This window comes from Petromyzon marinus, chromosome 1 (genome assembly GCF_048934315.1).
Source record: "Petromyzon marinus isolate PM22_M1 ecotype Great Lakes invasive population chromosome 1, UKy_Petmar_22M1.pri1.0, whole genome shotgun sequence".
Lineage (NCBI taxonomy): Eukaryota > Metazoa > Chordata > Hyperoartia > Petromyzontiformes > Petromyzontidae > Petromyzon > Petromyzon marinus.
Window position 1 is genome coordinate 37,036,366 of NC_133667.1, and position 23,993 is coordinate 37,060,358.

At 56.2% G+C, this 23,993-nt stretch overlaps 1 protein-coding gene across 3 annotated transcripts in view; it reads left to right on the forward strand.

The window, feature by feature from the left end:
- LOC116941103 (ephrin-A2-like) overlaps positions 1-23,592 on the forward strand; it is a 37,950-nt gene extending 14,358 nt beyond the window's left edge. The window contains exons 2-5 of one of the 3 annotated variants that reach the window (XM_032951748.2): positions 18,378-18,691; positions 19,705-19,770; positions 20,687-20,737; positions 21,372-23,592. In XM_032951748.2, coding sequence (XP_032807639.2) covers positions 18,378-18,691; positions 19,705-19,770; positions 20,687-20,737; positions 21,372-21,502 — 562 coding nt within the window. In that variant the 3' untranslated portion in view covers positions 21,503-23,592. Of the gene's footprint in view, positions 1-18,377; positions 18,692-19,704; positions 19,771-20,686; positions 20,750-21,371 lie in introns of all 3 variants that reach the window. The other 2 variants (XM_032951739.2, XM_032951758.2) reach the window with 2 other exon arrangements.
- The last annotated feature ends 401 nt before the right edge of the window (positions 23,593-23,993 follow it).

Here is a 23,993-nt window from a genome sequence, read left to right on the forward strand (position 1 = left end):
CCACTGACTCCGTCATACCTCGCCTCCCCCCGCTCACAACGCAGCCACTTGGCATCTCCCGCTACCAACACCTGGCCCGGCCAGGTGTAACTGGGCGAAACCAAACGCCGCGGGAGAGTGTGGGTGGGGGAGGAACATTCCACCACTCCTGCTCCTGCCCTTTGTCGGCAGATGGAGCGGGGAGTAAATATTTACCCGCGGCATGAGTGGATACTATTTTATGGCCATATTTATTTTTTCAATCCGTCAAATCGATTTCGCGAGAACTCCCTTTGTTTCTGTGCCCCCTGTAAAGTGGAGAGTTAAACCGCGCCTGCTGGAGCGCAGTGCCGCTCGGCCCTCACGCAGTGGCTGATGATGCTGCCGATGCGGTGCGAGCGGTTGCCATGGCGATAGATTGGTTTCCCAGCTCGTGGTCCCCCCCTCCTCCTCCTCATCGCGCGCTCGTCGCCCGGTGACGGCGGTTGCGGTGGTGGAGCGTTCCCCAGACACACGGCAGTCAGCAGGGCCCTGCTGTGTTGTTGTTGTTGTTAAGATTGTGTTAGTGTGTGTGTGTTGTTGTTGACAGTAGTGTGTGGTGTTGTTGTTAAGAGTGTGTTAAGTGTGCGAGTGTGTTGGTGTCATCATCGTTGGCGTTGATTGTGTTCATTTCTAGGCGGGCGTGCATGGGCTTCTTGTAAGAATGCATCTGTGTCAAGGCGCACGTGTCAGCAGGGTGTGCATGTGGTGTGTGTGTGTGTGTTGGGGTATGACGTAAATACCTGGTCCGGTGTGTACACATCGCCACTGGCGTGGTGGCCACCCACCCCCGCGTGTGCTGTGTCGGCCTTCATAGGCGCTGCTCGTTAACAGCACTTGGCCCAGAAATTTGCGAAGGCTACACGGGGCATCTTTGTCGTTGGGTATGAGAGCGGTGTGTGGTTACTGTTATTGTATTTCGCAGCGTGACCGCCAGTTAAGTGTGTTCATGTTGGACGTGCCAGCGTGTTTATACGAATGCCTGGGGGTTTCAGGGGACGTGTGCGTGATTTTTAGCGAATATTCCTGGGGCCCCTCCCCTAAAGCGACGCAGCCTTTAATGACGGGTACCTGGTGCGGTGACTCGACCAAGGTGGGCGGACAGGTGTGGATCTGGCCACACCACCCCCTCGTGTGCCACGGTGGTGGTGGGGGTGTCATTTTGTTGGTAGTTAACTTAACACGTAAGTTCTGTTGCTGGTTCATGCTTGTGGTATACAATACACATCGATGTCTGGACAACGACGCTTGTCATTGTTGGTTACCCTGCGGTTGTGTCAGTAATGTGATGCTTGATGTGGTGGTTGTGCCTATTATTTTTTTGTGGCGGTGGTTATCGGTTGTGTAACTGAGCCCCGTTGTAGTAAATCCGTGTTCCTCCACCTGCAAAGGAATTCGCCCCGGAAACCTACATCGTCTTAGTTGGACTCTGGCCCAAGGGGAGGGGAGGGCCGGAAGTCGGGGAGTGAGCGGGGGGGGGGGTGCTACAACTTCACACGAAACAATCATTCTGTTCTCCACAGCGCCACGAGCACTCTTAGTGTTGTCTATGTTGTAGTTCGATCCATGTCTAGCAGAGGAGAGGGGGGGGGGCCCTTGCCCATCAAGAGCTGGCAGCTCACCAGCAGTGGTTCCAGCGAGCCTCACCGGTTCAGAGTTTGTTCCCCACCCCCGCGTGAAACCAATCCTGCTGAAAATATCTCGCCGAGAAGTCCGTGTGGCTGATGGGACGTGTACAAAAAAAGTAGTTTTACATGGAGGTACATATTTGGGAAGGTGTTGTTAGTGTCTGCCTTTGACAACGTATCCTGGGCAGTCGTAATCCTTCTGTAGTTTTATCTATCGCGTCGTCATCCTCAACGCAGATCGCGTCTCTAACGATCGTCGCGGAGGGAACCGCAAACAAGCGGAAAGGCAGCAGCACCTGCAAGGCGGTAAGGAGCCGGAGGCGCTACCAACAATTATTGCCCAAGCTCTGCGGTCCTCTACATATTCACGTAACGTTTTCAGCCAATCAATGAGCGTGTACACACGTGGGAGGACAATCCAGAGCAGCCGGAAAGAACCGAGGCGTGCGAGACGGCGCAACACTCTCCCCATACAGAAGGGACAGGCGAGATGAGTCGGCACTTTCCTGTACCGCCTTCTCATGGCGAGCCACGGTCCGGCTCCTCCTCGACCCCCACGATCCACCAACCCACGCCGCCCCCACAGTGCTGGGTAACAGACGTTCGTAGCCATCACCGAATTTAGGGTGAAAAACAGGACGTGCAGTTTAGTCATTGATTAATCCAGGGGGTACGGGAGGGAGGGTGTAGGGGAGAGAAGGGAGTACGGGTAGGCGCTTGGTAGGTGTGGATAGGCGCTTGGTAGGTGTGGGTAGGCGCTTGGTAGGTGTGGGTAGGCGCTTGGTAGGTGTGGGTAGGCGCTTGGTAGGTGTGGGTAGGCGCTTGGTAGGTGTGGGGAGGCGCTTGGTAAGTGTGGGTAGGCGCTTGGTAGGTGTGGGGAGGCGCTTGGTAGGTGTGGGTAGGCGCTTGGTAGGTGTGGGGAGGCGCTTGGTAGGTGTGGGGAGGCGCTTGGTAGGTGTGCGGAGGCGCTTGGTAGGTGTGGGGAGGCGCTTGGTAGGTGTGGGGAGGCGCTTGGTAGGTGTGGGGAGGCGCTTGGTAGGTGTGGGGAGGCGCTTGGTAAGTGTGGGTAGGCGCTTGGTAGGTGTGGGGAGGCGCTTGGTAGGTGTGGGTAGGCGCTTGGTAGGTGTGGGGAGGCGCTTGGTAGGTGTGCGGAGGCGCTTGGTAGGTGTGCGGAGGCGCTTGGTAGGTGTGGGGAGGCGCTTGGTAGGTGTGGGGAGGCGCTTGGTAGGTGTGGGGAGGCGCTTGGTAGGTGTGGGGAGGCGCTTGGTAGGTGTGGGGAGGCGCTTGGTAGGTGTGGGGAGGCGCTTGGTAGGTGTGGGGAGGCGCTTGGTAGGTGTGGGGAGGCGCTTGGTAGGTGTGGGGAGGCGCTTGGTAGGTGTGGGGAGGCGCGGGCCACATTCCACAGCCTTCGTCATCGACCGCTGGCATGAATCACGTTGCAGGGTGAACGTGCGCGCGTGCATGTACAACAGGCACCTGTGTGTGTGCGTGCGTGTGGAAGTATGCACGCGTGTGTGTCCGTGTCGACCTGTGTCTGCGTGTGTGTCCGTCTCGACCTGTGTCTGCGTGTGTGTACGCTCACGGTTGACACGAGCCACGATTATCTAAACCGGTCCCGAGCCTCCCCTCAGTCCGCCTCAAGTGAGTAGCTGGCGCGTTGTGTAAAACATCGCCACTAGGCCATCACAGGTGCTCGCTAACAGCACTTGCCCCAACAGTCCGTTAAGGCTATACGGGGGACCTTTGTGTGTGTGTGGGGGTAATCGTGCGTTTATGTTGGCACGGTGGGGAGCACAAGTGGAGCATCTGGCAGTGAGTCAACCCAGGCGGTCTGTCACGTGACCTGCCAGCAGAGAGCATTCAACACGTCACGTGGCGGCCTCGGAGTGCACCTAGCCTGGCACAAACGCCGTGGAATTGTTATAGGTGTTGAGGAGAGTGTAAGGCATTCGTGTGTGAATGTTAATGTGATGGGTGTTGAGGAGAGTGTGAGGCATGCGTGTGTGTGTTCATGTTATGTGTGTTGAGGACAGTGTGAGGTATGCGTGTGTGAATGTTCATGTGATGGGTGTTGAGGAGAGTGTAGGACATGCGTGTGTGAGTGTTCATGTTATGTGTGTTGAGGAGAGTGTAGGACATGCGTGTGTGAGTGTTCATGTTATGTGTGTGTGTTGAGGAGAGTGAGGCATGCGTGTGTGAGTGTTCATGTTATGTGTGTTGAGGAGAGTGTAAGACATGCGTGTGTGAGTGTTCATGTTTGGTGTGTTGAGGAGAGTGAGGCATGCGAGTGTGAGTGTTCATGTTATGTATGTTGAGGAGAGTGTGAGGCATGCGTGTGTGAGTGTTCATGTTCCCGGCATTGTGCTGGCTACACCACCCCCTCATATTCCGTGCTGACCTTCATAGCAAGGCTATACGGGGGATCTTTGTCTTTGTGCAGAGTAATATGTATGTACTGTGTAGGTGTGCTTATATACAGTATGTGTGTGTGGGTGTGTAAAGGTGGTTGTTTTATACTTAATCACAAAGACACCGCGTATATCCTTTATAGACTGGCAAGTGATGTTTGCGAGCACCTATAAAAAATGAGGTACAGGCCTCAATTAAGGCTGAATCGACCTAGGGGAGGCCCAGTTCAGATATCCGTCACCGATGCTGGAGGCGAGCGGGAATCGAAGTCTTGCCGGGGTCGTAGCGCAGGGCGCTCACCGCTCCCTACACGACCCCAAAGACAAAGATCCCCGTATAGCCTGAACAGACTGTTGGGGCAAGTGCTATGCGCGATCACCTATGAAGGCCGGCACAGCACTTTCGGGTGTGGGTGGCCAACACCACGCCCGGCCGCCTTTGTCTCCCCAGTGGTGATGCATACAAAACCACACCAGGTGCTCATTTGAGGCCGAGTCTACCGAGGGAAGGCCCCATGACCGGTTCGGATAATCGTCACTGGTGTTGGCCATGAGCGGGAATCGAACCGGGGTCGCCGGGTTCGTCGCGCAGCGCTAACCGCGACACCAGCCCTCCTCCCCCTGCTCATCACACGCACACACACTCGCGGAAGGACACGCATGCATTATTAACCATCGCAGATTCGCTGATGAGTCATGATCACAACCAACGGAAGTAAACGACGGGAAACGATTGATTGACTTCATAAAGAATGCTTCAAAAGTTGGCCTCAAGATAGAATTCGAGCAGAGACGGCGCTGCACGAAACGGAGGCGCCCTTCCTTGTCTGCGGCAGAGACACAGCCGGAAATCGTAGCCCAGCCGAGTGGGGGTGGTGTTGAAGGTGCACCATCACCATCACCACGAGCCACATCACAAGATATACATCACATCGCGAGATTACACACCACGAGATACAGAGGCGGCCCAGCAGGAAATTTTAGAGTATTAGTATATTTATTTATGCTGCAGGAGGAATCCGATGAGCTGTAAAGCTCTTTTTCACAGATATCCAAGTAGAGGCACGGGGTAAGATCGTTACAATAACAAACAGTACAAAAACACGTTCGGAGTTCATAGTACAGGAATTGTAAACAAATCACCCAAACACAAACAAATACAACACCAAACTATCCCCATCCTACCAGGCAAAACCCACCGAGGTATTAACTTGTTTTTCAAAAGCGACCTGGCCACAAATGATAGCTCAACAAAGTGGCTTATCATTTGGACATTTATTGCAGAAAAAATAATGTAAATAGTCTAATAATCTAATCGTGAGAAGTCTCCGCGCAATGCGCCTAAAGAGAAGTGCGTTTAATCAGCGTGTGTAGCCTGCTCTGACAATTGATCGGAGACACGGGCACTGACAGATGCGATGTAATTCGTATTGTTTTACACTGGGAGACGAGAAGACGAACCACACGGATCAGAGAGCACACCCAAGTGAGAGCTCATCATGACTGTTAAACATTTGTAAAGGGGTGGTGTGTGTGTGTGTAGTGAAGTGTCGAACGCCCGCGGGCGTTCGACACTTCACGTGGCCTCAAGGTGCACATGGCCTGGCACAAGCGTGGTGGTGACGTCACCGCCACTTGATGACGTCACCGCCACTTAGTGGCGAATGGCGGTTGTTGTATTGGTTTGGTTTCACCGCATGCTTAAGGCGCTTCTGTTTGGCCGGATCGAGGGGGCTAAACGGGAATGGCACGGGCTAAAGAAGAGATGGAGTGATGTGGTACAGGAGGATGTGGAGCTGAGTGGACTTTCCGTTGACTGATACCAGTGGTGTCAAGATCGGCCTCTGTGGAGGAGGCTCGTGAAGGACGCTACTGGGCAGTTGGAGGCAGTCGCCCTCCAACAACAACGGAGGGCGGAGGAGCGACGCTCACAACAACGAGCGGAGCGCCGGGTGGATAAAACAGTTGGCACAGTGGGTAGCACAGGTGGTGCATCTGCCAGTCCTCTGCCAGTCAACCTATGGCACCTGGGTCTCTTCCGTGACCTGCCAGTGGGCCGTCCATTCTTCACGTGGCTTCAAGTGCACCTAGCATGGCACAAGCGCCGTGGTGACGTCATCGCCACTGAGTGAACGGCGGTTGTTGTTTTGGTTTATATGTTCGTGCTTGGTGTGCGAGTGCGTGTGGTTGTGTGTCTGTATAGGTGTGCGTGAGCGTGTGTGCATGATGGTTATTTCGTACGGCCAATGAAGAGCAATTATTGGAGATTCATTTCTAAGTGATTTAGCTGTTAAATTGCTTTGTCCCAGTTGGTGAATTGCAGATGCACCCTCCGTTTTCACATGCATATTGCAGGGGGAAGTGCGGCCTTACATTATCCATGGTGTGTGTGAATGTGTGTATGTGTGTATGTGGGGAGCAGAAGCGTATCAGTTTGGGAACCCGGCGACCCGAGTTCTATTCCCGCTTGTGGTCGACACCAGCCACGATTATCTGAAATGGTCCAGGAGCCTCTCCTACGTCGTCTCAGCCTGAAATGAATTCCTGTTGCGGTGTGTAAACATCAGCACCAAGGAGGTAAAGGTGGCCGGGTGAGGTCCCGGCCACACCACCCCCTCGTGTGCAGTGCGAGACTGAAATGGGAGCTCGCTAGCAGCACTTGCCCCAACATTTTGCGAAGGCTATACAAGGGATATTTGTCTCGTCGTGCGTGTTGAGGTGTGCGCTGTAGCGGATTACGTCTCCCGGGGGCACGCGCGCGTTTGTTGTGACACGGCCACGTCCGCTCTGTTGTGAAATGCGAGCGCGTTCACGTTTAGACGTAGAGGGAGCCGCAGGGGAGTGAGGGGAGGGGAGGGGGAGCAAGGGGAGGGAGGAGAGGGGGGAGAGGAGCTCCCAAGTGAGCCACGCACACCACGCCCAGCAGTGCACCGAGCCAATCATGCTCAGTCAGCGGATAAACTCGCTCAAGTCCCCTTCCCCTCCCACGCCTTGTCGCTCGTTAGGGCAATTGGCCAAATCTTCCCGTGCTGCGCGGGACCCACGTAATAAAAAAAAAACCTGGCTCTGTAAATCAAACGCATTATTACTCTGAATAGGCCTAGACCAGCGACTCGAGTAGTGAATTAATGACATCTGAAGTTTGCAGAATAAAACTCAATTTTTTTGAACGAGATCTCAATTTAACGAATTAACTTCCCCCTCTCCCCCCCCCCCAACGATCGGCCGATCGCGCAAGCGACGCTCACACTGGGGGCTCCGAGTGATTGTTTGGGCTTTCAATTCAATTCATCTTTATTCACGGGTTGGAAAATCAATGGGACACGTGGATTCTGAAGTGAGTGTATCGTACTCATACTTAGTAGTGTATAGCTACATACACACATCATCATCATCACCCCGCCTTCGACGGCTCCCATCTCTCAAGAGCGGGACAAATGTTCACACGTCCTTCGAGGGCGAGGCGGCGGCGGGTGACGATGTGGAGTGAGGGTTGACTCGAGCGAGATAAATCATTCATCCGATTCTGCTCGGAAACGTCGGCTCCAACGCGACATCCCTTCGCCTCGTTCATCTCTTCCCGTCACTCATCTCCCCTCCACTCCCCTCGCCCGTCCCTCCACACCCCCCGTCTCCTGCGCGCAGCACCCGTCCCTCGCCCATCTCTCAACCCTCCTACCCTCGCCCATCTCTCCTCACCCAATTCTCCCCCGCACCCATCTTCCTCCAGAGCGAGTCAAAGTTCACATCTCAAGTCTGCTGTCGCCCCCCCGTCGCCCCCCTCTCTGGCCGTGTCCCGCGTGGATCGCGCCCACTCTGCCCGGGCTGTCGGCTATTTTTCTAACCATCGATCCCGGCCGAGCGCCAGACAAACAGTCGCTTCACTGCTGGAAAAACGCGGCCGGCGGCCGCCGTAAAGATTCGGGGTTTTCTGTGCAGGGCCATGCCGAGTGGGGGGAGGGGGAGGAGGAGGAGAGAGGCAATCAATGGATTGGGGGTGGTGGGGCGGCGAGCGGTGGTGGGGGGCGACTCGGCGTGACTGACGGCCCGTGACTGACGGCCCGTGACCCCGCGGGGTGACCCGGGCCCCGCGACCCCCGCGACCCCCCTGCTCCACCCTTCGCGGGGGGCGGGGGCCAGCGGGAGCCCGCGTCCTGATCGATGGTTGCGGTGGTGGTGGGGGGAGGGTGTGTGTGTGCTTCTCTGTGTGTGTGCTTCTATCTCTCTCTGTGTGTGTACTTCTCTCTGGGTGTGTATGTGCTTCTGTGTGTGTGTGTGTGTGTACTTCTCTCTGTGTGTGTGCTTCTGTGTGTGTGTGTGTGTACTTCTCTCTGTGTGTGTGCTTCTCTGTGTGTGTGTGCTTCTGTGTGTGTGTGTGTGCTTCTCTGTGTGTGTGTGCTTCTCTCTGTGTGTGTGCTTCTCTCTGTGTGTGTGTACTTCTCTCTGTGTGTGTGTGTACTTCTCTGTGTGTGTGTGTGTGTACTTCTCTCTGTGTGTGTGTGTACTTCTCTCTGTGTGTGTGTGTACTTCTCTCTGTGTGTGTGTGTACTTCTCTCTGTGTGTGTGTGTGTGTACTTCTCTCTGTGTGTGTGTGTACTTCTCTGTGTGTGTGTGTGTACTTCTCTGTGTGTGTGTGTACTTCTGTGTGTGTGTACTTCTCTGTGTGTGTACTTCTCTGTGTGTGCATCTCTCTGTGTGTGTACTTATCTCTGTGTGTGTACTTATCTCTGTGTGTGTACTTATCTCTGTGTGTGTACTTATCTCTCTGTGTGTGTACTTATCTCTCTGTGTGTGTACTTATCTCTCTGTGTGTGTACTTATCTCTCTGTGTGTGTACTTATCTCTCTGTGTGTGTACTTATCTCTCTGTGTGTGTACTTATCTCTCTGTGTGTGTACTTATCTCTCTGTACTTATCTCTGTGTGTGTACTTATCTCTGTGTGTGTGTGTGCTTCTATCTCTCTCTGTGTGTACTTCTCTGTGTGTGTACTTCTCTCTGTGTGTGTATGTGCTTCTCTGTGTGTGTGTGTACTTCTCTCTGTGTATGTGTGCTTCTCTGTGTGTGTGTACTTCTCTCTGTGTATGTGTGCTTCTCTCTTTCTGTGTGTGTATGTGTGCTTCTCTGTGTGTATGTGTGCTTCTCTCTTTCTGTGTGTGTATGTGTGCTTCTCTGTGTGTGTGCTTCTCTGTGTGTGTGCTTCTCTCTGTGTGAGTGCGCTTCTCTGTGTGTGTGTGTGTGCTTCTCTGTGTGTGTGTGCTTCTCTGTGTGTGTGTGCTTCTCTGTGTGTGTGTGTGTGTGCTTCTCTCTGTGTGTGTGCTTCTCTCTGTGTGTGTTTCTCTGTGTGTGTGTGCTTCTCTCTGTGTGTGTGTGCTTCTCTGTGTGTGTGTGTGCTTCTCTGTGTGTGTGTGTGCTTCTCTCTGTGTGTGTGTGTGCTTCTCTCTGTGTGTGTGTGTGCTTCTCTCTGTGTGTGTGTGTGTGCTTCTCTCTGTGTGTGTGTGTGCTTCTCTCTGTGTGTGTGTGTGTGCTTCTCTGTGTGTGTGTGTGTGTGCTTCTCTGTGTGTGTGTGCTTCTCTGTGTGTGTGTGCTTCTCTGTGTGTGTGTGCTTCTCTGTGTGTGTGTGCTTCTCTCTCTGTGTGTGTGCTTCTCTCTCTGTGTGTGTGCTTCTCTCTCTGTGTGTGTGCTTCTCTCTCTGTGTGTGTACTTATCTCTCTGTGTACTTATCTATCTCTCTGTGTGTGTACTTCTATCTCTGTGTGTGTGTGTGTACTTCTCTCTCTATGTGTGTGTGTGTACTTCTCTGTCTGTGTGTACTTCTCTCTGTGTGTGTGTGTGTACTTCTCTCTCTGTCGGTGTGTGTGTACTTCTCTCTCTGTCTGTGTGTGTGTGTGTACTTCTCTCTCTGTCTGTGTGTGTGTGTGTACTTCTCTCTCTGTCTGTGTGTGTGTGTACTTCTCTCTCTGTCTGTGTGTGTGTGTACTTCTCTCTCTGTCTGTGTGTGTGTGTACTTCTCTCTCTGTCTGTGTGTGTGTGTACTTCTCTCTCTGTCTGTGTGTGTGTGTACTTCTCTCTCTGTCTGTGTGTGTGTGTACTTCTCTCTCTGTCTGTGTGTGTGTGTACTTCTCTCTGTCTGTGTGTGTGTGTGTACTTCTCTGTGTGTGTGTACTTATCTCTGTGTGTGTGTGTACTTCTATCTCTCTCTGTGTGTGCACACGTCTCTGTGTGTGTGCACACTTCTCTGTGTGTGTGTACACTTCTCTGTGTGTGTGTACACTTCTCTGTGTGTGTGTACACTTCTGTGTGTGTGTGTGTGTACACTTCTGTGTGTGTGTGTGTACACTTCTCTGTGTGTGTGTACACTTCTCTGTGTGTGTGTGTGTACACTTCTCTGTGTGTGTGTACACTTCTCTGTGTGTGTGTGTACACTTATCTGTGTGTGTGTACACTTATCTGTGTGTGTGTACACTTCTCTGTGTGTGTGTGTACACTTCTCTGTGTGTGTGTGTACACTTCTCTGTGTGTGTGTGTACACTTCTCTGTGTGTGTGTACACTTCTCTGTGTGTGTGTACACTTCTCTGTGTGTGTGTACACTTCTGTGTGTGTGTGTGTACACTTCTATGTGTGTGTACACTTCTCTGTGTGTGTGTGTACACTTCTGTGTGTGTGTGTGTGTACACTTCTCTGTGTGTGTGTGTACACTTTTGTGTGTGTGTGTACACTTTTGTGTGTGTGTGTACACTTCTTTGTGTGTGTGTGTACACTTCTTTGTGTGTGTGTGTGTGTACACTTCTTTGTGTGTGTGTGTGTGTACACTTCTCTGTGTGTGTGTGTACACTTCTCTGTGTGTGTGTGTACACTTCTCTGTGTGTGTGTGTACACTTCTCTGTGTGTGTGTACACTTCTCTCTGTGTGTGTGTACACTTCTCTGTGTGTGTGTGTACACTTCTCTGTGTGTGTGTGTACACTTCTCTGTGTGTGTGTGTGTACACTTATCTGTGTGTGTGTGTGTACACTTCTCTGTGTGTGTGTGTACACTTCTCTGTGTGTGTGTGTACACTTCTCTGTGTGTGTGTGTACACTTCTCTGTGTGTGTGTGTACACTTCTCTGTGTGTGTGTGTACACCTTTGTGTGTGTGTACACTTTTGTGTGTGTGTGTACACTTTTGTGTGTGTGTGTACACTTCTTTGTGTGTGTGTGTACACTTCTTTGTGTGTGTGTGTGTACACTTCTCTGTGTGTGTGTGTGTGTACACTTCTCTGTGTGTGTGTGTACACTTCTCTGTGTGTGTGTGTACACTTCTCTGTGTGTGTGTGTACACTTCTCTGTGTGTGTGTGTACACTTCTCTGTGTGTGTGTGTACACTTCTCTGTGTGTGTGTGTACACTTTTCTGTGTGTGTGTGTACACTTCTCTGTGTGTGTGTGTGTACGCTTCTCTGTGTGTGTGTGTGTACGCTTCTCTGTGTGTGTGTGTGCGCTTCTCTGTGTGTGTGTGTGCGCTTCTCTGTGTGTGTGTGTGCGCTTCTCTGTGTGTGTGTGTGCGCTTCTCTGTGTGTGTGTGTGCGCTTCTCTTTGTGTGTGTGTGTGCACTTCTCTTTGTGTGTGTGTGTGCACTTCTCTTTGTGTGTGTGTGTGCACTTCTCTTTGTGTACGTGTGTGCACTTCTCTTTGTGTACGTGTGTGCACTTCTCTGTGTGTGTGTGTGCACTTCTCTGTGTGTGTGTGTACACTTCTCTGTGTGTGTGTACACTTCTCTGTGTGTGTGTGTACACTTCTCTGTGTGTGTGTGTACACTTCTCTGTGTGTGTGTACACTTCTCTGTGTGTGTGTACACTTCTCTGTGTGTGTGTGTACACTTCTCTGTGTGTGTGTGTACACTTCTGTGTGTGTGTGTGTACACTTCTCTGTGTGTGTGTATGCACTTCTGTGTGTGTGTGTGTGTACACGTCTCTGTGTGTGTGTGTGTGTGTACACGTCTCTGTGTGTGTGTGTGTACACGTCTCTGTGTGTGTGTGTGTGTACACGTCTCTGTGTGTGTGTGTGTGTACACGTCTCTGTGTGTGTGTGTGTGTGCGGGTACCTCTGTGTGTGTGTGTGTGCGGGTACCTCTGTGTGTGTGTGCGGGTACCTCTGTGTGTGTGTGTGTGCGGGTACCTCTGTGTGTGTGTGCGGGTACCTCTGTGTGTGTGTGTGTGCGGGTACCTCTGTGTGTGTGTGTGTGCGTGTGCGGGTACCTCTGTGTGTGTGTGTGCGTGTGCGGGTACCTCTGTGTGTGTGTGCGTGTGCGGGTACCTCTGTGTGTGTGTGTGTGCGTGTGTGTACCTCTGTGTGTGTGTGCGCGTGTGCGTGTACCTCTGTGTGTGTGTGCGGGTACTTCTGTGTGTGTGTGCGGGTGTGTACACTGATGTTTATGAGTAATGTACATATATGCGTGTACTCGGTCGTTTGTACATGGACATGTGTGTACACAGGGATGTGAACACACTTGCACATGGGTACAGTTGTGCACGAATACAAAATAAAAAATAGTTTACATGGGTTGTGTGTGGCGGGTAGTGGTGTAGTGGGCAGCGCGCTGCGCTACGAACCGGGCGACCAGCGGCCAACACCGGTGACGATTCTCTGAACCGGTCCTCGGCCTCCGCTAAGTCGACTCAACCTCAAATGAGTGCCTGGTGCGGTGTGTAAGCATCGCCACTGGGGAGACAAAGGCGGCCGGGCGTGGTGCTGGGAATTCCGGCCTTCGTCGGGGCTCGCTTAACAGCACTTGCTCCTCCAGTCTGTTAAGGCTACACGGCGGATCTTTGTCTTTGTATGGACACGTGGGCAAGAGAGGCCCCGCTCGCGGCCGTCGTCCCCGCCACGAGTCTAATCGAGCGTCGTCGCCGCCCGGCGTTAATTATTCGAAACAAAAGGCGCCGCGATAAGCGTCCAAAATTACAATTAAATCCATAGCACTAAATACTGCATCACTCCCCAATTTGTCAGCTTTAATTAGGGCCGCGGTGAGCGATAAAGGGCGGGCGGCCCGGGCGGCCCATCGACCTGCCGTGGACACGAGACGATTGCCATCGAGATCAAGCAACACCCCTCGACTGCCATAGAGACGATCCCCTCGACCGTTCCGCTCGACTGCTCCCTTCACCTCGCCCCGAAATCTGCTAAGAAGCAGCAGCAGCAGCGGCGGTGGCGGCGGCGGCGGAGGCTCTTCGACTGCCGTCGAGATCCATCGGAGATGAGCAGTCGCTGCGTTTCGCGGAACGCGATCGCGGCATTGATCGGTGGCGGATCCAAGGGTTGGTGTGGCGGGGCATTGGGACGATACCCCCCCCTCCCCCACACACACCCCCTGAGACCCCAAACATTGATATTTACCGAGAAACTACATTGAGAAGTCTTCAAATCTGCCTCCAAGTCAATGACCGCCAAACCCGATAGACATTCATAGAGAGCCGTGAGAGATGCGTCGACGCTCGCAGAGAGATTATACCTCGTGAGGGTGAGCGACAGTGACTCCTACGGAGCTCCTGTGCAAGCGGGCGACCGTCGGATTATATCCACGCACGCTATTAAATTGGGCCGTCCCCGCTGACTCGCACGCATTGATTTTAATAGAGCGCCATCAGAGTTGACCGTCGGTGACTTTCCTCGGTCGATCAGAACGGGCCAAGCGTTGGCTTTCATCGAGGGTCGTCGCTAAAGTGACCTCCCATCGATTTTCAAAGAGGAGATCCGGTCCGTAGATGAGCCACACCGACGTGCGTCCCGGAGATCCGCATGACACGGGGCCAGCGTGGAGCGCCGGTCGAGGGCGGCGACGGCGACTCTGACGGAGGTCACCCGCGATGACGTTCCCGGAGATCGGTCCCGGCAGAGCGTCGCCCGCGACGTTCCTGGAAGCGAACGGCGTTGGCCTCTCCCTGGAGGCCTCACCGTCACTCCATTGACGTTCTCATAAATCTATTCAAATGAGCTCTATTGACTTTCATCGAGATCTGTCAAAGGTTTCCCTCATTGTCTTTCATTGAGACGGATGGTTTACAAGCGAGGCGTGGTGTCGTTAAAGCGCCCCCTCCACCATGTCCCGTCCATCGAGATGAGCGCAAACGTTGACTTTATTTGAGCTCTCCAAGGTAACTTGACCGCCACCCGCGCGCCTGCAACGCGTGGGTGGTGGCGGACAGCACGAGGCTGTCTGGTGATGGTGCGAGGCTTGACTGGTGGTGGTGGTGCGAGGGTGGTGGTGGTGCGAGGCTGGTGGTGGTGGTGGTGACTCGCTGTAGCCACCACCTGGGGCACCATCATCAAGGATTGTTTTAATCTTCCTCCAGTGAAGGAACAATTTTGAAATTGACATCTCGAATATAAAACTACAGAGCTCTGACTCGTCCTCACCCTCTCTCTGTGAGAGCGAACGGAATGTCTGCTTGATCGGTCATCATTTTTACGACGACGACTACTGCTACTGTATTGTGATGATTGTTATGACTGAGACGACCTCCTTAGGCGCTGTAATGCGACAATAGCGGCTCCTCCTCTCGCCTTGACCCACGCCCCATCCTAATGGACGGAGGGGAATGCACCGCGCGTGGGTCGTGGTAGTGACGCTCTGTTGTGTCTCTGAGTGCGAGGAAACGTCGAGTGGACGCCGATTGAGGGGGTGGGAAAGGGGGCACATTTCCCGTCCAATTTTTTCTATTCATTCTCCGTCGCCACGCGAGCTCTCCGATGGCAGAGCGAGGAGACAAAATCTCAACAATCACTGCCGCACGCCCAGCTACCCGGCGGTAAAATTTGGTTTGCATTAACAACCCCCCACCCCCCCCCCCCCCCCCCCCTTAACAGACGATCAGGGAAAGTAAAATTATCCAAACGGTGCGAGCGACTCGCGAGCCAGTCACACGACGCGGAGTGGGTGGGTGAGGGGTGAGGTGAGTGTGGGTGAGGGATGAGGTGAGTGTGGGTGAGTGGGATGTGAGGTGAGTGTGGGTGAGTGGGATGTGAGGTGAGTGAGTGGGATGTGAGGTGAGTGTGGGTGATGTGAGGTGAGTGTGGGTGATGTGAGGTGAGTGTGGGTGATGTGAGGCGAGTGTAGGTGGGGTGAGTGGGATGTGAGGCGAGTGTGGGTGATGTGAGGTGAGTGTGGGTGATGTGAGGCGAGTGTGGGTGAGTGGGATGTGAGGTGAGTGTGGGTGAGAGGTGAGGTGAGTGTGGGTGATGTGAGGCGAGTTTGGGTGGGGTGAGTGGGATGTGAGGTGAGTGTGGGTGAGAGGTGAGGTGAGTGTGGGTGATGTGAGGCGAGTTTGGGTGGGGTGAGTGGGATGTGAGGTGAGTGTGGGTGATGTGAGGCGAGTGTGGGTGATGTGAGTCGAGTGTGGGTGAGTAGGATGTGAGGCGAGTGTGGGTGAGTGGGATGTGAGGCGAGTGTGGGTGATGTGAGGTGAGTGTGGGTGATGTGAGGTGAGTGTGGGTGATGTGAGGCGAGTGCGGAAGATGTGAGGTGATTGTGAGTGTGGGTGATGTGTGAGGTGAGTGTGGGTGATGTGTGAGGTGAGTGCGGGTGAGTGGGATGTGAGGTGAGTGAGGGAGATGTGAGGCGAGTGTGGGTGATGTGAGGTGAGTGGGATGTGATGTGAGTGTGGGTGATGTGAGTGTGGGGTGAGGTAAGTGTGGGTGATGTGTGAGGTGAGTGTGGGTGGGTGATGTGTGAGGTGAGTGGGATGTGATGTGAGTGTGGGTGAGGGGTGAGGTGAGTGTGGGTGATGTGTGAGGTGAGTGTGGGTGGGTGATGTGTGAGGTGAGTGTGGGTGGGTGATGTGTGAGGTGAGTGGGATGTGATGTAAGTGTGGGTGAGGGGTGAGGTGAGTGTGGGTGAGGGTGAGGTGAGTGTGGGTGAGGGGTGAGGTGAGTGTGGGTGAGTGGGATGTGAGGTGAGCGTGGGTGAGTGGGATGTGAGCGGAGCGGTGGCGCAGCGATTAGTGCGTCGCCGCACGAACCGGGCGACCTGGTTTCGATTCATGGCCAATAACGGTGAAAGCGAATATCTGAGCCGCTTGTGGGCCTCCCCTAGGTCGACTTGGCCTCAAATAATTACTTGGTGTGGTGTGTAAACATCGCCACTGGAGACACAAAGGTGGTCTGGCGTGTTGATGACCACCCACCCCCTTGCGTACCGTGTCGGACTTCATAGGTGCTTGCTAACAGCACTTGCCCCAACAGTCTATTCAGTCTATACGGAGGATCTTTGTGAGACGAGTATGAGTGAGTTGGGGAGTGGGAGTGAGCACAGTGGGATGCACATCAAGCGGTCTTCTCAGCCAGTCAACCCCGAGCACCTGGGTCTGTCCCGTGACCCTGCGAGCAGAGAGTCGGCCGCACTTCACGCGGCCTTAAAGTGCACCTAGCCTGGCACAAGCCCCGTGGTGACATGACCGCCACTGAGTTGATGGTGCGTATGTGAGGGCGTGTACGTGCGAGAAGCTGCGTGATGGTGTGGTGCGCGGTGTGTGTGTGAGCGTGCAGCTATGTGTGTTTCCGAGGGGCGTGTGTCCCACGTTATTGTTGTTGTGGTTGTAACGCGCGAGTGGGAGAGTTGTGCTCGGGCCTTTTGTGCGAGCACGCATCCCTGTGCCAGGGTGTGGTGTGTGCCAGGGTGTGGTGTGTGTCAGGGTGCAGGGTGGCGCAATGGAGTATGCTCCAATGAGGTGAGCCCTGGTGTGTGTTGGAGTCCAGTGGAGTGTTTTCAAGTGGGCGGTGTGCCCCAGGGCGGTGGGTCCAGAGGCGGTGTGCCCCGCGTGCGGTGGGCCCCACGTGCGGTGGGCCCCGTGTGCGGTGGGCCCCGCGTGCGATGGGCTGTGCTTGTGACAGGCCACGTTTGTGCTTCGTCTCGCAGACAAATTGCCGGCGACCCCCTTGGTTGATGGCAGGGCGAGCGTTGGGGGTCGACTGCTTTGCCATTCATTATCCTCCTCGAGAGGGAGCATAGGGGATGTGGGACGGGCAGGAGGGGGGAGGGGAGACTCCAAAAGATCGACCTTTGACCCCCGCTCAGTGCTCCTTGCCGCAGCTTCACAAAACGCTGCAGTCACATGACCTGTATTGTCCTGGCGATGGCGTCTCCGTGGCGACTGTGGGAATGCTTTGTTCAAATGGTTTTTAAACAAATCTCTTTTGATCCCCGCGCCTCCCAGCGTATTGTGGGCTGCCCCCCCCATCCCCTTCCATCTCCCTGGGGGCCCACCCCTAAAACATCTCCTCCGACCCTCCCAGGGCCCGCTGACCCACACCGGTTCCAATCTCGATTACGAGTTCCGCAAGAGAGCGCGAGTGGTACCTATGGGAACTGCCCCCTGCGTGATATCCGATGTACCTGTGATGATAATCGCTGTGCGAGCGGATTAGTGTTGCGGTCGTTGTGGCGGTGTGGATGTTGTGTAGCGGTTCGGTTGGTGGCGTTGTTGCGTGGTGGTGCGGTGGGTGGTGGTGTAGTAGTTGTGCGGTTATCAGGCGTGTACCGCCCGAAAACTCTGAGCAGTTCCCCCCCGGCTGTATTCCAAACCGTGCACATGGCTGCCACTTTTGTATTTGCTGCAATTTCATTCCTGTTCCTGTGCCGGGTCTCTGCTACTGCTGCTCCTGCTGCTCCTGCTGCTGCATGTGGCTCGGCCTAAAATGACGAACTGCACGGCCGCGCTTTGTGAGCAATGGGGAAACAAAGGCAGCCGGGCATGCGTGCAGGCACCCCCGAAATCCTTCCCCCCCACCTCCCTCAGTGCACGCCGAGCTGACTTTCATAGGTGCTCGATAAGGGAAGTTGCCCGCGCATTAGTCAGTCTGAAAGGGCAATCTGTGTGATTGTGTGTGTGTGTATCGGTGCGTTACGCTGGGCGCTGGGCGAGCTCCGGCCATTAATCACCGAGGTGTGCGATGTGCACCGCGAGACAAAGATCCCCCGTGTGGCCTTTAACAGCCTTGGGGCAAGTGCCGCTCCAGAAGCGAGCGGCCTGCGAGGGCGGGCACGGCGCACGAGGGGACACGCCGTGACCGTCGCCGCACCGCCCTCTATTCGTCCACCCTGGCGCTGACCGCTTACGGGAACCGCACCGGATGACCCGTTAAAGGCCGAGTCGACCTCGGAGGAACTCTGAAACGGTTCTGACAGTCGCTCGCTGACGTTAACCGTGCGCGAAAATCAAACTCTGGTCATCACGTTCGCGGCGCGGTGCGCCAACCGCCGCGGCACCACCGCTCCACGCTGGGTGGCGGTACCACGCGTCCGTACGCTCACAACCTGCCCCCCTATCCCCACCCACCCGCGCCCCCCCAGGCTCTACCGGAGCGACTACACCCTGGAGGTGAAGATCGGCGACTACGTGGAGTTCTACTGCCCGCACTACTTGGCGGGCCGCGGGGGTGCCGCCTCCCTCCCGGCGGGGGGCGAGTGGGAGAGCCACCTGATCCACCTGGTGCCGGCGGGCGGCTACCGGGCGTGCGACACCTCGCGCCCGGGCTTCAAGCGCTTCAACTGTGACCGCCCGCGCACGCCGCACGACCCCCTCAAGTACGTGGAGAAGATCCAGCTCTACACGCCCTTCTCGCTGGGAGCGGAGTTCTTGCCCGGCAGGGATTACTACTACATCTGTGAGTCCGCACCCGGGGCGAGGGGGGGGGGGGGAGACGGGGGGCACGGGGGGCACACGGGTACACGGGCAAACGGAGACGTTTGGATACACACGGGGATGCGAGGGGACGTGTACGGCAAGACACTGATGCACGTCTCCTTGCTGCGTATAAACGCACGACAACGACCGCTATAGAATAGTGGTCTTCCCCGGCAATACACCGCATCGGGGCACCGCACCGCGTCACCGCACCACACCGGCATTGTGTGCTGCCCGGCCGCGCCGGGGTCACATGACCCACGTTCCTCAATCTCGGCCTCATGAGCCGACGGCCAATAGCGTCGCGGCGTCGCACGTTCCCCGAACCCGGGCCACCACGGCCCATCCCGACGCCATCCTCCGCCATACGCCGTGTGGCGTTGCCGGCGCTGAAGCTCATTAGGGGCCTCCCGCCTCCACGCACAGCGCCGGAGCGCGGCTAACAAGGCCTCCTCTCTAACGAGCTGCGGGGACCACCACCTCCCAGTTTTGATTACTTAGAGGCCTTTCACGCGTCTCGGCGCGCCCGCCCTAATTGGCAGAGTCCTGACACGGAGGCTTTCTCGGAATCTTTTTTTTTATTTGGCGGCGCTAAGCGGCATCCCGCGCTCGTCCCCGGCGGGCGGTGGATGATTAGCCCTGGAGGCGTCGGACGGTGAGGGGGGGGCGGGGTGCGTGGGGCGGCACGGCCTCCCTGCTCCACGGCTCAGAAGATCTGAGCGCACGTCGGAGCGAGTTACGCACGCCGGACGCGGCGGTTTTGTCGGCTAAACGCGCCGCGCGTCCCCGCGAGGGGTCCCCTTTGTCCGCCGAGCGCTCATTATGTGCGGCGAGTGAGCGAGCGCGCCGTGGGTGCGGAGATCACAGCCTGCGTCCCACCGTTCCCCTCCCCCCCCCTCACCCCTCCCCGCGCTCCTCGCCAGACCCCGCGTTTGCCCCGTCGGTCGAGACGCGAAGCCTCTTAACGCGTCCGTGTGCGCGGTGTGTTCACAGCCGTTCTTGGAAACGGAAACTCCAAGAAGTGTTTGAGGCTGAAGGTGTCCGTCTGCTGCGCTAACGGTGAGGCCCCCACCCCCACCTCCTCCACCTTCCCCGTCGCCCTGCGGCGTGGATTAACCCCGTGATTGCGCGCAGGTGGGGGACCCGCTGCGGCGCTAACGCCGTCTCGGTTCGAAAGGAACTATCGGCCGAGAGCCCCCTGCGGGCACACGCTCTCTCCCCCTTTGTGTGACACCTCGCTCGCTTACTCCGTGTCACTCAAATGCCACTGCGCGGCCAGCGAGGTGTCGCTCAGCCAGGCGTCGCTCCGACATACGCAAGGTGCCTTGCTGCTGTTTTCGGGCAGCAAGGCACCTTGCGTGTGTCCAACCTGCGCGAATCTCGCCGCTCTGATGTTCCAGCCACTCACACCGAGTGTTACGTATGAACTGTGTGTGATTGTGCGTGAGCATTTGCCTGTGTGTACGTGCGCACATGCAAGTATGTGTGCGCATAAGTGCAGTGGGTGCATGTGTGTGCATGGATATGTGCGGGTGTGAGTACGTGCATGCGTGCGTGCAGTGCGGGGAGCGGCGGTGCAGTGGTTTTCGCACCGCGCTACGAACCCGGAAACCCGAGTTCGATTCCAGCTCGCCAACAGTAACAGTGGTGAATATGTTAATTGGCCCTGGGCCTCTCCTAGGTAGACTCGGCCTGAACAAATGAGCACTTGTCGTGGTGTGTGTAAACATCAGCACGGCCAGGCGTGTTGATGTTTACCACCCACACCCTCGTGCGGCTATGCCGGCCTGCATAGATGCCGCTTACTAATAAGCACTTGTCCCAAGAGTCTGTTAAAGGCTACACAGGGGACCTTTGTGTGCGTGTCTGCGTGTGGGTGTTGTGGCCGAGTTCTCTCTTTATTAGTGCAGTCGGGAAGTGCATTGCTCTTCTGCATTGACGTTCACTCCATTGTGTCTGTGTGTTTCCGCTCTAGACACGAGCAGACTCATGCCTGATTTGTTTAATCGTGATTCTGTCACTGAAGGTAATCAAACAGGTCAGTGCGTGTGCGAGCGTGTGCGTGTGCGCGTGAGCCAGTGTGCGTGTGCGAGCGTGTGCGCGTGAGCCAGTGTGCGTGCGAGCGCACGTCATCTTTGATTTGTGCTTTTCACAACACGCTACAAAAGCATGCCTCCCATTTGTGCGCGTCCATGTGCTTGTACGCATCTGTGTGTGTGCGTGCGTGCGTGTGGGCGCGGGTGCGTGTACGTTCCTGCCTCTGTGTGCATGCGGGAAGCCGGGCGCTTGGCGCTGCATTTGTATCCGAGGTGGTGGTGCTGCTAACCATGTGTGGCGAGGTGAGCATTGACGTCACTAACGATGTGTGGTGAGGTGAGCATTGACGTCACTAACGATGTGTGGCGAGGTGAGCATTGACGTCACTAACGATGTGTGGCGAGGTGAGCATTGACGTCACTAACGATGTGTGGCGAGGTGAGCATTGACGTCACTAACGATGTGTGGCAACGACGGGAGCGCTGGGCCGGGGCTCGCACCACCGAGCGACGCCGCGCCCGACGGCCGTGTACCTACCGTGCCAGCGAGGTGCTCGTTTAACGGGGTCCACGACGAGGCGCTCGTCTAACGAGGTGCGTCTCTCCGTGTCTCCGCGTCCCCAGCGGAGGGAGGCAAGGAGTCCCGGCAGGCGACGGCGCAGGCTTCGCGCAGCGTGAGCGGAGGAGGGCCCCGACTGCTCTGCCTCTCGCAGCTGCTGGTGACCACGGCCGCCCTGCTCTTCCTGACCGTCTGAGCGAGCCCCGAGCCCCTCCCCCCCCCGCACCCTCAGGGGGCCACGGGGAGTGACCCCCGACGGGCAGTGGCGGCGCCCTGACGACCCCCCGCCGTAGGGCGAGGGCGTCGACGGTGGCTCCCTCGAGCCCGGCGGCCCCGCCGCGGTGACCGCCGCTCGCTCCACCCCGCGCCGCCCGAGCCGTCGCCCCCACGGAGCCCGGTGTCGTCCCTCCCCTCGACGGAATGTCATGACAATTTTTTTTATTAACATCGTCTCCATCGTTATCGTTGTTGTCGCGATTACATCTTAATGCTGACGCAAGCGATCAAGGGCTGTCGCACGAGGACGCTTTGAAGGCCGCTCTTTTCTCCCCGCGCTTCAAAGGGAACCTCAGAAGTTTCACGGCGAAAGCTGCGATGACGAGCGGCGACTTGAAATCACCGCGTTTGCGAGCGCCCGTTTTCCCCGTGGGACCCGGGCTTGCCGTGGGCGGCGGAGCCCTTGATCTGCCGACCACCGTCCGCCGTTTCACCGCTCCCCCGGGCGGAGGGCTGACCCGGCAGCCCGGCCGCTGCTCCGGCGGGCGCAGACGGCAAGGGACGTGGGGGAGGGGAGCAGAGGATATTGGCCATAGAGAAGAGGAAGAGGAGGAAGGGGAGGAGGAGTGATGGGGACGTCATTCTGAGCCAAGATGCAGAACAATCGTCCACAGTTTACTGAACGATACTTTTTGGAAAATGAGCCATTTATACGTTGCCTCAATCCCAAAGGCCATCACGAAAAAGAAAATGAGATAGATAGATATATATTCACAACAAGATTATACATTGCTCGCAAAGATTTTTACACCAAATATTTTAACCCCGTTACGGCAGAGGCGTTTGTATTGTAGCGGTGCCGCATGGAGCGCGTCGAGCCCAGCGGCACCGTCCGGTGCCAGCGCCACGGCCGGCGCACCACACGGTGCCAGCAGCTGCACGCAGACTCCACGCAGCTCCAAGCAGACTCCACGCAGACTCCACGCAGACTCGGCATGGTGCCGTCAGCGCGGCACCGCCGCTCACCGCAGCCTGAGGGGGACCCCGCAAACTGAGAGGCCGAGTTGGGGGAGTGGAGAGACTCCGGGACGAGCTCGGCTCCGTCTCCGCACGGACGGCCCACCTCGTCGGAGTCGCCACTCGACCTCGGAGTCGCCGCTCCTGTGGGAGTGGGGGGTGGCGGGGGAGCCTGGTGAAGACACTGAGAGAATTTGACACTGTCACGCGCCTTGAAATCCGCAGGACGTTGCCTGTAGAACATGGACGCTCGCCGCCGGTTTCTCCAAGAAGGATGAGGCCTGCTCGGCCACAGACTGTTGTGGGTGGGAAACGGGGGGGGGGCCCTGGTGGATGGGGAGGGGTCCTGGGGTGGGGGGGGTCACGTGACTGAGGGAGCATCATGGCCGACAATCGCGTCCGGGTATTTGCAGACTGCGTGTGCATCAGGGGTCTGGGTGGCTGGCTCGCACGAAGCACACCGATTTGTTAGCAGCACACCGATTTGTTAGCAGCACACCACGTCCAGAGCACACCCACAGTTGACACGGCCACTGGCAATGACTGCAAGGGGGTGCTGCCACAATGGTGCGATGGCTCGCAGTCGCAGCAGCAGGGCCACTGGGCTTGCAATCCAGAGGCATTAGATTTTATTTGATCTCTCACCACGGCAGTTGAAACCCCTCCGCATGCAGTGGCGCCAGCGATGAACCGCGGGGCTGCACCGAGCGCGCCGAGGGCACGGCTCGGCACGCACAGCGCACACTCGGCCACAGAGCGCACGAGACGCACGGACCGCGTCGCCACCGCCTGCCCGTGCGTGCGTGCGCGTGCGTCGCGCACACCCCGCACACCACACCACACCGGGTCGCGTACGACGCGTTATGCACAACCCGCAGCGCGCATACCTCTGCGTGCGTTTCCGTGTATGTACGTGTGTAAGTGTCTACGTGTATGCGTGCGTCTACTTGTCTACGTGCGTGTGTACGTTCACTCCCTTTTGTAAAGCCCTCCCCCCAACCGTGCAGAACCCAATCGTGTTTCTTAAAAATAAACTCCAAATGCTGACCACTAGTACCGTGCCAAGCAGGGTCGTGGGGCGCGTGGGCCTGGGGGGTGTACCTGTGTGTCCGAGTGTGTAAATGTCTGTATGTCGAAGTCTGTGTGTGTATGTAGAGGTTTGGGTGTATGTGTTGTCTGTGTGGGTCTGTCAGTCTGCTACAGCAGAGGTGTAGAGAATTCCCATAAGACCTACGTCTGTGCTTTATTTACCAGGTCAAGGCCTATGATACCATGGATAGGCCAGGGCTCTGGGTTATTCGTTGTGCTTTTGCGGGCCCTGACCCTCTGCTCACAATCATTTAAGGGCCTACGTGGTCGTGGCCAAGCCCCGGTAAACCTACGTGGGCGGGAGCCAGAGGCATTCCCTGTTCACCTTGAGGTACGACAGGGATGTCCCCTGGCCCCCACACGAG